General features: G+C 43.4%; 1 protein-coding gene across 1 annotated transcript; it reads left to right on the top strand.

Moving 5' to 3' along the window:
• The first annotated feature begins 7,657 nt into the window (after positions 1 to 7,657).
• LOC115182399 (metastasis-associated in colon cancer protein 1-like) lies at positions 7,658 to 14,447 on the top strand. The gene is made up of 5 exons (XM_029744022.1): positions 7,658 to 7,825; positions 9,180 to 9,305; positions 9,687 to 11,740; positions 11,899 to 12,087; positions 12,373 to 14,447. Exons 2-5 carry the CDS (start codon positions 9,188 to 9,190, stop codon positions 12,574 to 12,576), a joined length of 2,565 nt encoding a protein of 854 aa, XP_029599882.1. The 5' UTR covers positions 7,658 to 7,825; positions 9,180 to 9,187; the 3' UTR covers positions 12,577 to 14,447.
• Positions 14,448 to 14,797: the final 350 nt, after the last annotated feature.

Raw genomic sequence — 14,797 nt, 5'->3', positions numbered from 1 at the left:
GAAGCACAGTTCCCGCTCAGCCCAGTCAAAACTGTTCACTGCTCAGGCACCCCAATGGTGCTCCCTCACGATGCCAGGACAGCGGAGTCAATCACCACCTTCCGGAGACACCTGAAACACCACCTCTTTAAGGAATACCTGGGATAGGATAAAGTAATCCTTCTAACCCCCCCCCCCAAAAAAAATAGATAGATGTACTATTGTAAAGTGGTTGTTCCACTGGATATCATAAGGTGAATGCACCAATTTGTAAGTCGCTCTGGATAAGAGCGTCTGCTAAATGACGTAAATGTACATGTAAATGTTATTGACTGCGTGAATCAAGCCTTCATGGTCGAATTGCTGCAAAGAAACCAATACTAAAGGACACCAAATAGAAGAGACTTATCATGTTTAAGGTATGACCCAGATGCAGACAGTTTTGAAGAAACAAAAGTTTATTCCTTAAACAGGGGCAGGCCAGCGACAGGGCAAGGCAGGCAAGGGTCCAGAACGGCAGGCAGTCTCAGGGTCAGGGCAGGCAGGGGTCAAAAACAGGGAAAGACAAAACAGGAGCAAGAAACAGGCAGGAGCAGGGAAACAAATGCTGGTAGGTTCTACGAATGAAACAAACTGGCAACAGACAAACAGAGAACACCGGTATAAATACACAGGGCATAACGGGAAAGATGGGCGACACGTGGAGGAGGGTGGAGACAAACACAAAGACAGGTGAAACAGATCAGGGCGTGACAGTACCCCCCCCCCCCCCCCGAGACATGGGTTTAATTCTAGACATATGACAAGTAGGATGTATACGGAGGGTACAGGGCAAAAGAAGACGAACAGCAGAGGGGCTAATGATCTTGGAGCATGGGAGAATGGTCTCGGCTTCTGGGGGTGTAGTCGCAGGGCTATAGCGGCGTGCCAGCACGTCTGGCTAGACATTGTAGGTTATTTGTCGGTGCTGCGGAAGCAAAGTGGCCCGGGCATTACTGAACCCCTCCCGGAGGTCCTGGCACTCCGCGGAAATGGCGGAGAGGTCCGGGGCAATTTTCCAATCCCCAGGAAGACGTCCTGGGGCAGGCAGAACTGACTTCAGGCAATGAGCGTGACAGAATGGGCTCCAGCCCACTATGGCACCAGTAGACCAGTCAATAGAGAGATTGTGTCGCTGGAGCCAAGAGAATCCCAATACCATGGGAACCTGCAGAGACTTAACTAGCAGGAATCGGAGCGTTTCGATGTGGTTCCCTGACACTAGTAGGTTGATGGGGGTGGTATGGTGGGTGACCCGGCCTATGGAACACCCGTCCAGCACTCTATCATCCATGGGAATGTAGAGGGGTTGAGTGGTATGCCCAGCTCAGACGCCAAGGTAACATCCAAAGCTCTTATCGGCCCCCGAATCGATGAGTACCTGGAGAGACTTGGACTGGTCGCCCCACAACAGGATGGCATGGAGAAGGGGGCAAGTGAGGGGAGAAGAAAATGTACCTGTAAAACCCACCAGAGTACTCACTCCTACAAATGAGCTATGTCTCTTGAAGGGACAGGTAGACACATAATGACCGGCAGTACCACAATACAGACAACTCTGGGTATTAAGTCTTCGTACGCGTTCGGCTAGAGACAGCCTAGCTCTGCCAAGCTGCATCGGCTCGGGAAGAGGTGAATTGGCAGTCTTCGAAGGCTCTCGGAGGAACTCGGGTAAGCTCGGAATCCTCTCTGGGACGTAGATGCTGTGGACTTCTGGAGTTCATCAGATGCAAGTTGGGATCCTTGAGTGAGTGATTGGGACCGCAATCAGACTTCTTCTCCCTCCTACGTTCCCCTATCCGTCCATCAATCCGGATGGTTAAGGCAACGAGTGAGTCGAGATCCGTCGGTAGTTCCTGGGCTGCAAGCTCATCCTTTACTTCCTCCGATAATTCGTGCAAGAACGTGTCAAACAGCGCTTCTGGGTTTCAGACACCCTCCGCTGCTAGCGTGCGGAAATCCACCGTCTGTCACACTGAAGCTGGAGTAACTTCCCGGCAGCCACTCTCCCGGACAACGGAGCCTCAAACTTTTTTCACCTCCGCCATAAATTCCTCCAGACTGAAGCATACGGCCGACTGTTGTTCCCATACGTCCGTAGCCCAGGCGAGGGCCCTCCCGGACATCAGCTTGATGAGGTACACTATCTTAGAGCAGTCTGAGGGGAAGCAGGAAGGCTGCAGCTCCATGATGAGTGAACACTGAGCGAGAAACGCCCAACAGGTGCCCAACTCTCCATCGAAGCACTCCGGGGGAGGTAAGCGGGGTTCCCGGGAAACCGGGGTGATGGAGCTGCTACCAGCCGGGTTACTGAGGGGCTGGGAGGTTACTGTCGTGGTAGACTGCATAGTAGCCAACCCACGGAATTACTCCAGCAATGTGTTTAATGCTTGGTCGTGATGTTCGGCCAAGGTCTGGAACCCTTCCATAAGACCACGAGGCCACTCCTCGTGCCTTCCAATGGTGGATCCTTAGGAGGAGTGGGCGTTGGGAAGCTGGTACGAGTCTGCAACACGAGTCTGGGTCAGTCAGTGCCAGTTCGTACTATCACGTTTAAGGTATAACCCAGATGCAGACAGTGTTGAAGAAACAAAAGTTTATTCCTTAAACAGGGGCAGGCAAACGACAGGGCAAGGCAGGCAGGGGTCAATAATCCAGAGAGGATGTAAGGGTCCAGAACAGCAAGGCAGTCTCAGGGTCAGGCAGGCAGGGGTCAAAAACCGGGAAAGACTAGAAAACAGGACCAAGAAACAGGCAGGAGCAGGGAAACAAATGCTGGTAGGTTCTACGAACAAATCGAACTGGCAACAGACAAACAGAGAACACAGGTATAAATGCACTGGGATAATGGGAAAGATGGGCGACACCTGGGAGAGGGCGGAGACAAACACAAAGACAGATGAAGCAGATCAGGGCATGACAAGACTTGCTTGGACGAAGAAACATGAGCAATGGACATTGGACCGGTGGAAATCTGTTCTTTGATCTGATGAGTCCACATTTGAGATTTTTGGTTCCAACTGTCTTTGTGAGATGCAGAGTAGGTGTGGTTCCCACCGTGAAGCATGGAGGAAGAGGTGTGATGGTGTGGGGGTGCTTTGCTGGTGACACTGTCTGTGATTTATTTAGAATTCAAGGCACACTTAACCAGCATGGCTACCACAGTATTATGCAGTGATATGCCATCCCATCTGGATTGTGCTTAGTGGGACTATCATTTGATTTTCAACAGGACATTGACCCAACACACCTCCAGGCTGTGTAAGGGCTATTTGACCAAGAAGGAGAGTGATGGAGTGCTGCATCAGATGACCTGGCCTCCACAATCACCTGACCTCAATCCAATTGAGATGGTTTGGGATGAGTTGGACTGCAGAGTGAAGGAAAAGCAGCCAACAAGCGCTCAGCATATGTGGGAACTCCTCCAAGACCGTTGGAAAATCATTCCAGGTGAAGCTGGTTGAGAGAATGCCAAGAGTGTGCAAAGCTGTCATCAAGGCAAAGGGTGGCTACTTTGAAGACCTTTTTGGTTATTACATGATTACATATGTGTTATGTCATAGTTTTGATGTCTTCACTACTATTCTACATTGTCGAAAATAGAAAAAATAAAGAAAACCCTGGAATGAGTAGGTGTGTCCAAACTTTTGACTGGTACTGTACTTCTCTCCTTCCTAGCTGGTTTGGCCATGCAATTCATACATGTTGCTGGTCTGAAGTTCGCAGCGGTCTAAGGCACTGCATCGCAGTGCTAGAGGCGTCACTACAGACCCCCTGGTTCGAATCCAGGCTGTATCACAACTGGCCCTGATTGGGAGTCCCATAGGGCGGTGCACAATTGGCCCAGTGTCGTCTGGGTTTGGCCGGTGTAGGCCGTCATTGTAAATAAGAATTTGTTCTCAACTGACTTGCCCAGTTAAATAAAGGTTCAATTTAAAAAAAGGTTACATTAAAACATCTGGGTAAACTATCTTCATGCAATTCGAACATGCTGCTGCCCCAAAGTTAACAGTAAGAAAATATTGGAACTGTTGAATACAGTCTCTTCTGGCTCATAGATGACTTTCAGTGGTTCTCAACCTTTTTTGGTTACTGTACCGCCAATTTAATTTTGCTCTGCCCGGAGTGCCCCTGAAGGAGCCCCTCATGTGCCATTTACCTGTAGGCCTATGATCTCATGAGTCTTCTCAAGTACCCTCTGTGTGTAGGTCAAGTACCCATAGCGGTCCAAGTAGCCCTGGTTGGGAACCACTGATGTAAGTAATGTTGTAATTTGGGTGAACTATCCCTTTAATACAAAGTGATTCACATATTGCTACTTTCCACAGAGACTCTAGCCCCGTTTATACCTGGTTCTAACATGCGTCCCTTGTCTTGATCTTGTCCACATTCTGATTGTGGCCACATTTTTAGACAGGTGTAGATGATTAACAGATATATTATGAACTGATTTTGATCAGATTTTATAAGTATAAACGGATAGGATCAGGACAAGATTGGGACAAGATCAGGACAAAGGTATAAACGGGCCTTATGATGATGCTCATGGCTCATTTTTGAGTAGCAAGGCTCTATATGAGGGGGAAAGACGTTTTCACTCAATGTACAGTCAGTCAAGTACATTTTTATCCTGGCACAACAACACCTTAAGAGCACCACTAGAGAGCAGACTTTAGTCAACTTTCTCAACAGCATAGTATCGAGCCAGCATTGTGATGCGAGTTTGTTTAAGGATGACCAGTAGGAGGCATATCTGTCTCACTTCCTTCACGTCATTGTCAGTAGAGTTGTCCAAAGCATCGACTACTACAGTACCAGTTTCAGGGGTATGATATGTACCATAATGAAATATTTTATCAATCATATTTTATAAAAAAAAGCATTAATTTGAGGGTTGAGCACCAAAAGGGCATAACCTTAATCTGTAAGTGAAGTTTTATTTGAATTTTGCCTTTCACAATAATTGGATGTGCTACCCAGAGTTTTAAATAGGTGCTCTATGACCGTCTTTTCCCCATAAAAAATTAACATTCATAATCTACTCAGGAGAGCTTAGTCGCATTCCTCCAACACCAGCTACTTTCAGAGGCCAAGGTCAGCACGACACCACACCAGCTCTGGCCACAATAATAGTGGTTCTGGCCACAATTCAGCCACTTCAACTTTTCATTGAGTTTGGACATTAGGTTTGGATATTGAGTTTGGATATTGGGTTTGGATATTGAGTTTGGATATTGGGTTTGGATATTGAGTTTAGACAAGATATATGACTGCAAACTCAACACCACAAACATATGATGTGCATAAAGTCATTGGCTGGAAGAAACACCCACGTTTATACTAAGAGAGAGGACCACAATGTTATTCACATACAGTACCAGTCAAAAGTTTGGACACACCAACTCATTCAAGGGTTTTTCTTTATTTTTACTCTTTTCTACATTGTGGAATAATAGTAAAGACATCAACACTATACAATAACACATACGGAATCCTGTTGTAACCAAAAAAGTGTTAAACAAATCAAAATATATTTTATATTTGAGATTCTTTAAAGTAGTCACCCTTTGCCTTGATGACAGTTTTGCACACTTTTGGCATTCTCTCAACCAGCTTCATGAGGTAGTCACCTGGAATGCATTTCATTTAACGGGTGTGCCTTGTTAAAAGTTAATTTGTGGAATTTCTTTCCTTCTCAATGTGTTTGAGGCAATCAGTTGTGTTGTGACAAGGTAACGGTGGTATTCAGAAGATAGCTCTATTTGGTAAAAGACCAAGTCCATATTATGGCAAGAACAGCTCAAATAAGCAAAGAAAACTGACAGTCCCTCATTACTTTAAGACATGAAGGTCAGTCAATGCGGAAAATTTCAAGAACTTTGAAAGTTTCTTCAAGTGCAGTTTCTTCAAGTGCAAACCATCAAGCGCTATGATGAAACTGTCTGTAATGAAGACCGCCTCAGGAAAGGAAGACCCAGAGTTACCAATGATGCAGAGTAACAGACACATCTCGACATCAACTTTTCAGAGGAGGCTGTGTGAATCAAGCCTTCATGGTAAAATTGCTGCAAAGTAACCACTACTAAAGGACACCAATAAGAAGAAGAGACTTACTTGGGCCAAGAAACATGAGCAATGGACATTAGTTCGATGGAAATCTGGGGTTTGGTCTGATGAGTCCAAATTTGAGATTTTTGGTTCCAACCACTGTCTTTGTGAGACGCAGAGTAGGTGAACGGGTGACATCGCATATGTGATTCCCACCGTGAAGCATGGAGGAGGAGGTGTGATGGTGTGGGGGTGCTTTACTGGTGACACTGTTTGTGATTTATTTAGAATTCAAGGCACACTTAACCAGCATGGCTACCACAGCATTCTGCAGCAATACTCCATCCCATCTGGATTGTGCTTAGTGGGACTATCATTTGTTTTTCAACAGGACAATGACCCAGGCTGTGTAAGGGCTATTTGACCAAGAAGGAGAGTGATGGAATGATGCATCAAATGACCTGGCCTCCACAATCACCCGACCTCAACCCAATTGAGATGGTTTGGGATGAGTTGGACCGCAGAGTGAAGGAAAAGCAGCCAACAAGTGCTCAGCATATGTGGGAACTCCTTCAAGACTGTTGGAAAAACATTCCAGGTGAACTTGGTTGAGAAAATGACAAGAGTGTGCAAAGCTGTCATCATTGCAAAGGGTGGCTACTTTGAAGAATCTAAAATACTTTTTTGGTTTCTCTTTGCTAATTTTATATGTTCTTGCAATCATATGGATTTGGTATTTTACCATATAGGGCTATCTTATCTACATATACCACACCTACCTTGTCACAACACAACTGATTGGCTCAAATGCATTGTGAAAGAAAGAAATTCCACAAATTAACTTTTAACAAGGTACATCTGTTAAATTAAATGCATTCCAGGTGACTACCTCATGACTCTGGGTGAGAGAATGCCAAGAGTGCGCAAAAAACTGTCTTCAAGGCAAAGGGTGGCTATTTGAAGAATCTCAAATATAAAATATATTTTGATTTGTTTAACACGTTTTGGGTTACTACATGATTCCATATGTGTTATTTCATAGTTTTGACGTCTTCACTATTAATCTACAATGTAGAAAATAGTAAAAATTTAGAAAAACCCTTGAATGAGTTGGTGTGTCCAAACTTTTGACTGGTACTGTACATTTAATGTAGGCTATCTAGGCCATATTAGGCTACAAGTGATAACAAAACTTTCAAGCAATACACTAAATGAACTAATTGAGTAACACAATATATAACTTGTAATCAAAACGCTTTGTTTAAAGCAAACAGTAAATAGCTTATACATGTGTTATGACCCATCATTTATAATAGCTTAAATGATTATGCATGATGAGGCCAATTTTGTAATTGAACTGTCTGCCCTTCACATAATTGCATCCGCGGGAGAAAAAAAGTATCTCTACCGTAATGACAAAACACTGAAACTACCTAGTTTCTGCTGCAGTTTCAGGTGTTGCAACACTCTTTGCGTAAATACAGGATTGCATTAGGGATATTGTAGTTTTATAATAAAGTTAAACCAGCTCATTTGAAGAGTAGCTTCATTGTTTTTGAACTACTAGTCCCGGAATGCTTGTAGTTTCAAAGCAAACAGAAGGCGAGAGTTGTGGCTTGAAGATGTAAAGATATGATTTGGTCTGACTCGCTTCCTAAAAAAAAGTTAGTGTCTAAATAAGGCTATGGTGGAAACCTTATTACCATCGATCAAAAGTGAGATTCCCCGACATCTCTGATACACAGTTTGGGGAGACATGGTAAGTAAATATTGTTACAATGTTTCTGCTGTTTCTACCGACGTTGGAAATTGTAGGCAAGTGTGCAAATCTAGTAGCCGAACGGAATCATAACATTTGTATGAACATAGTACAGGTTGGTCTATCTTGTGTTTGAAAGTTTGACATCTAGGCTATATATATATATATATATATATATATATATATATATATATATATATATATATATATATATATATATATATTATCATACAGAACTACATAGCCACTGGTTTACCGTAGTTGAAGCGCACAAGCGAGCGTTTGTAATACACCTGTTGACTCTGCGGAAACGGTATTTTTGTAAATCTGGCATAGACAGCGGAGCAGCATTTCTACATGGGAAAAAACAACTATTACAGTAGTCATACTGTATGTAGCCTAATGTTGATGATGGTTTGTTGATGATGATGGTTTATTCACATCTAGCTCTGTCTCTATATATTTTCTCCACGATAAGGTAGGCTATCCAACAGGTGCGCCTGAACTAGGCTTCTGTATTTCGAGATAAGGTGAAATTCGACAGGAGGCTACCCACCCACCCACACATTCAAGAAGCGGCTTTGCGGAATAACTGATTGTTGAATCCCAGACAAGAGCAACCTGTTTGTGTGCACTCGTGTACAAGCCTAATTAATTATGACTGACTCACAGCGACAGCAACATAGGCTATACATGAATGATAATAAGTCTCCCTTTACGCAAACAAATGACAGTCTGAATGAGTTCATGCTTTCTGCTCTGTAAAATAGGTTACCTCAAACTAAACCCACAGGTAGCCCCAGGTAAAGAATCTCAGGTGTGAACCAGTGTGGAGGAAATGGACTAACAATGGCATAGAGCTGGGCAATATGGCCTAAACATATTAATTCGAGGTATCGGCCATCCCTACTACGGCACCACAAAACAACTGTTGGTAAACGAAAGAAACTGTAGGCCTATCTAGATATGTTGTTTCTCTGTGTTTTCATAGGCTTTTCTTTCGCTTCCGCTGTTGGCTACTTTATCCGTATTCTTAAACTATCATGTTTGTAGCCACGCGTTATAGAATAAACAGCCAGGGTAGAAAACATATAACATTGTACGACATTGGCCTATATATTTTAGCGACCTTAACTCGACACCTAGCGACCTTGTCAAGTGGTTCGGACCTTTTGGCATAGCGGTTAAGGTCTTGGCTTGACAGCCGCTGGACCCGAATTCGAGCCACGGCAACCCTCCGAATTCAGCAAAATAGTATATAGGTTATACTGTGTACTCTATATTATTATGCGAACTGATTGCAATTTGAGGTGTAGTAATTGTGTATGTAACTTATGGATCTTAATGTTTACAGATGTGAAGATGGCAGCTGTCAGAGCAAAGTCATTTCGTCGCCAAGGAAGTCTCATTAGGAGCAAATCTGAGGGGACGTTGATTGATCTAGACGACACTGGAACGCTGAACATCAACAATTTAAACGGTAGCCTACTCTAACGTTTATGAAATATATTGTCTTTGAACTAGATATCATTAATAGGTTTCCACAAATCAGGTAACTTTCCCAGGTTTTCCAGAGATCACAGTTGGAAGATTCACCGGGATTTTTGGAAAACCTGGTAGTCTTGGGAAAGTTACTAGATTTTTGCAACCCAGGTTATGAAACAATTTCAAATATCGGATTGCATTATGTGTATTGTACAGTAGCTCGTTTGAGTGGTACCCTCATTTAAAATAATGCCTGTTTAAAGAGCAACAACCAGTATTGAAGCCCATTCTGTGTGATTTTACCATGCGCTCATATGTATGTTTTATATTAGTAAGTAAGGCTTTGATTTGACACAGATATTTTGTATTTTTACAGGGAGTAGTTACATAATAAATCAAGTGACAAAACATTCTGAGTGGCCTGTGTTGCAGCCGGAGGTCAAACATGGAAGTCAAACCACAAATCCATTCTGGAACAAACTGTCTATATCCAATCCGTTTCTGGATGACATTTTACACACAAACAATGAGAAAACATTAATGAACGCTGATCTATCAATACAGAAAGATGAACTTTCAACTCTGTTTGACAGTGAGAACTTTGACGCCAGTAGCACATCTTCGGACGAAACAAACTTCGTCCATTTTGCGGATACCAAGCGAAAGAGCATAAGACAATCAGGCAGATGGAAGAGTGCCTCGGATATTCTCGGCGACCTGGAGAGAAAGGAACCGAAAAGGGAAAACAGCCTCAAATTGTCAGCAGGCCCATTTCTGAATGCAGATTTTGAGTGGTTGAAAAATGACCGGGAGGCTTACAAAATGGCCTGGTTGAGTCACAGGCAGCTAACGAGGTCATGTCTTGACCTAGGCCTGATGAGTCAGAGTCCTGGATGGGCCCAGACCCAAGCCACCGACTCTCAGATAGTCTGCAAGATAGGTCACAACGGAGGGTCACTACAGTTACCAGACACGGATATTACCGCCCATATCCCAGAGGGCCATGTTCCTGCTGGGGAGGTTCAGGAGGTTGCACTGAAAGCCATCCTGGAGCCCCCTCACGGGCTGAACAACAACTACATGACAACCGTGAGTCCGCTCCTGGAGGTGAGTCTCAGCAACACGAGCGGAAAGGAATCCATCTCACTGGAAATGAAAATGGTCGCGGAGGCCAAGAAGGATCCGATAAGTCAGGTCATGACCACATTTGTGGGACTAGTGTCCAACAAGAGAGAGGGACCTTATCAGAAAGTCAAGGACTGTTACATTTACAAGAACATCATGCAGATGAATCTTCAAGACGTAAAGTCTAATTTCTATGTTATTGTAGCCGCAGAGGCTTCGGTTATCCAGCCCCCTGCTACATCCGTTTGGGATTACCTGGATCGTCAAGTCACTGTCGCCGTTTATGGCCCAAAGTATATCCATCCGTCTTTCAAAGTGGTCGTGGTCGTCTCTTGCCACGATAACGTTCCACCGAGGCTTCCGTTCTCAGATATCCACAGGGGCAGCAGAAACTTGCCCCCTCTGGTGCTACAGCTCTGGGAGAAGCATCAGTTTAGCCCAGAGAGACTGAATGACCTACACATCGCGACTTCCGTCATAGCGTCAAAGTTCGAAGTCAAAGCCCAGGATAAAAGGAAAGAGGTGAGACAAGGGCTACTCAAACTGGGTAAAGTCATTCACCTGCCTCTTGAGCTGGCCAAGATGGGCAATGGGGAGATGGATTCCTTTAAACTACACTTCCAGGTGAGGGATTCAAACAGTGTCACTGTAGCAGAGTTCCAGGTGTCTTCCCCTGCAGCGGCACCTATTCACTCTGAAAAGCGAGGTCCCATGCGAAACAAAATGTTTCAATCGCTAGCTATACCTGAGGAATCCGTCCCAGAGTTCCCCAAATTCGGGACCAGACCTGTGAAGGTGCAGTGTTACGGGGTGGCACTGAAGTCAGTGCTCCGTCAACCGCGAGTGGAGTACCTCCTGGAGTACTTCAAGGGTGACACCGTGGCTCTCCTTTCCAGAGAGACCGTGAGTTCGGTGGGCCAGTCCAAAGTCAAGGAGTGGTACATCGGCTTCCTCCGAGGCAGGACCGGCCTGGTCCATTGCAAGAACGTCAAGCTCATCACCCGAGACCAAGTGATCGACTTCAACGGCACTGACTTCACCACCGAGACCCTCTTGGACAACATGGCACTGCCGTTCAAGAAGCTCACCTACATCTACTCAGACATCCAGACACTGGTGACCGAACACATCCCCAGCTGGAGGGGCTTCGCTGATGCCCTGGGCTACTCGAGCTTGTTGCTCGACACAATCACACGGAGACATGCTGAAACAGAGGCTGAGAAGGTGGCCTGCGTGCTGGAGAAACTGAAGGAGGACTGCCACACCGAGAACAGCAAGAAGAAGTTCCAGCACAAGCTCATGATCGTAAGTGTAGAAAAGGACGGGGCATGTTTGATAGGTCTCAGGTTTAGAGAAGAATCTTCAAACCAGCTTGACTTTTGTTTTGAATGACTTTTTCTCTTTTCCAAATTTCATTTATTGCATTTCAAGTAGTGTTTTGTATGTTGCTTTTTCCATTCTAGGGTCTGTTGAAGATGGACTCTCAGGCTCTAGTGGCTCATCTGATCCAGAACATGGTCATCCTGTCCACGGCGGTGGAGCTGGGTATCAGGTGGAGGGAGCTCGCTGAGAGGCTGGGGAAACTCTCCAGTGCTCAGATCGCTGCTTACGAGGCACCACACCGGGGGAAGAGTGGAGAAGTTAGCGCCGTGGTTAGTTCATTTGACTTTTATTTGTTGTATTTAGGAAAATGTGTTGTTCTTAGGAGATCACCCATTCATGATCTCATTGGATCAACAGACAAGGATTAGGAAGGCTGTACCAATACTTTTATTTGTATAGTCCATTATAGATGGGCTATAGATTTATTTCCACTGCTTTCATTGTACCGTTTACACCCTGCTGTATCCTGTGCATATGACGAATAAACTCTGATTTGATAGATTCCCCAACTATCAACTGAACTGAACTTGTGGATCCTCCTCTCTCTATTGTAGTCTATGTGGAAACCTGCCTATGACTTCCTGTACTCATGGAGCCAGCTGTACGGGGAGGGCTACCAGGACATGATCCAGGACCTCCACCTGGCCCTGGACAAGATGAAGAGCCCAATCACCAGACAGTGGAGGCAGCTGACCGGGGCGCTAATCGCAGTCAACTGTCTGGAGATCCTCAGGGTCTCGGCCTTCCCCAAACCATAGAACCATAGAATCCCACTGAGGAGCAGAATGAGCACGCTTTAGTGCTCAAATGGGTAAGAACTGTAGAACTGAGGCCACAGAGGCCCTTTGATAAAGCTTACTGTGCAGTTCCCACTATCTTTGAATATGGAGGTCCTTGTTACGATGCAGAGGGCGAGGCGAAGATGAAGTCAATGTTTGTTCTTGTATTGTGCCGTGTCTTTGCCCACTTTGTCAGAGTTTCTTCTTAGAGTTCAGTTCATGTCGTAAACATAATTATAACTATATTACATTTTTCATTGTGGCCAGATACTTCAACTATATTGCTAGATTTTGTTCATACAAAGCCAGAACCAGTGTATGGACACATTCTGTTACACAGGATGCAAACGAACATATCTCAGCCATATTAACCATATTTGTCTTTACATGAGTTTTTATAAAGGATTCGTTTTGATAATTTGTCTAACAGATATCTGCTTCCTTTGACATCATTTCTTAAGACAAAACAGCAGAAACAATATTGAGGCCTGTTACTTTGGGTTTTTCTGTTTGACACTATGTGTTAGTGCTTGTTATTGATTTGACATTAATAGTAAGGTAACATACAGTAGAGTTAGCGCTTCCAGTTGTCACAGGCTTTTATACCTTTATAAAAGCCTTTTATACCTTTATGTTACAATGTTACATGAAATCCCCCTGGTTTTTCATTACATTTTACATTTATTTTAGAGGCTGTATTTACGCTCATTTTGATTAAGGTTGGAAGGGATTACATTTGTTTTATCTGCCAAATCCAATCCTCAGTATTTAGATTGATATTTTTTAACTCGGTGTCTTAAGCCCATCCATGAAACCTTTTTCAGTGCATTTAGTGTTGTCTACTTGAAAATAGCATATTATGTTCAAATATATTTTAAATATGTAATATAATGTAAAACAACCTTGTTGTGATTTATCTGAAATATAATATTTCACAATGATTTATAACTGAAATGGTGACCTGGTGTGTATGAAATATGAATAAATATTACTTACATTTTGATAGATAAGTAATATATATCTATTTTCAATGAATTGTCAACTAAAGTAGTTAATTGAGAAGAATACCCAATATTTATGTTCTAGTTCATCACCAGGTTGTGAGTCACATGTCTTGTCTTGTAAGAGTAGCAGGGATAGTGAGCAGTAAGGGTCTGTGTCTTGCATTGTGGGTAGTGTAATAATGTGACAAGATACTACGAGTAGTGTCATGTGGTTCACTTTGGTCTCTAACATGTCACATCCATTCAGTTAAAGATAAATGAGAATATTTGGGTTCCGTTAGGGACTGCATTGACCTTAATACTGAAGTCTGTTCATAGAAGGGGATGATTGAAACGACTTGATTTACCATGGAAATAACACGTTAATTACATAGGCCTAGATCACGTTCTCTGTACAGCCAGGTTGTATCCACAGAGGAAACCCTTCATTTAAAAGACCTGAAACTGAAATTCATCTGAAATTCCCAATCCTATCTCTCCAATTTATCAGCAATGAATCCTGTCCTTGAACCCTATATATGATTGAATCCTGTCCTTGAACCCTAAATATGATTGAATCCTGTCCTTGAACCCTATACAGAATTGAATCCTGTCCTAGAATTTCCTGGCTGTGTGTTTTCTGTTGACTTACTCTTGTTGACCTTTTTAGTTTGACTTTTATCCTCTGTTTATTTAAGCTGGTTTCAACTGAGAGTTGCATTGTATGGTCTTTAGTCTTTATCTGTTGGCGTTGGCAACGGGAAAGCTCAGGATGTCTATCCTGTTTCTGTTCTGTATTACAGGTAAATGGTATGACTGCATACATTCTGGCTTAAAATAGAAGAACAAATAAATATATAATATACAGTATGTATCTCCTTCCTGATACATTTACAGTCCTAAAGCAAAAAGATGTTCTGAAAAGCTTTAAACAATGGCTGTTACATTATAACTACTGAAATATCTTGTCATTGAAATGATTTATAGTTCATCTGTTGTTGACAACAGAGCGACAATGGTCTTATTCAATATCCTGGTAATATTCCATCCAGATAGTGGACCAGTGACATGTTACTGGACCAGCATCAAGTGCAGATTAATTATGGAGCTGCGACACTTCATTTAAACATGGGAAGACTACATCTCACTGGGCAAAACATCAAGTGATTGATGGATAAATCTCTGGGATTAATTGGGCGATCTAATTTCTCTCGCAC

The sequence above is a fragment of the Salmo trutta genome, unplaced genomic scaffold, assembly GCF_901001165.1.
Source record: "Salmo trutta unplaced genomic scaffold, fSalTru1.1, whole genome shotgun sequence".
Lineage (NCBI taxonomy): Eukaryota > Metazoa > Chordata > Actinopteri > Salmoniformes > Salmonidae > Salmo > Salmo trutta.
This window is presented reverse-complemented; position numbering and strand designations above follow the sequence as displayed.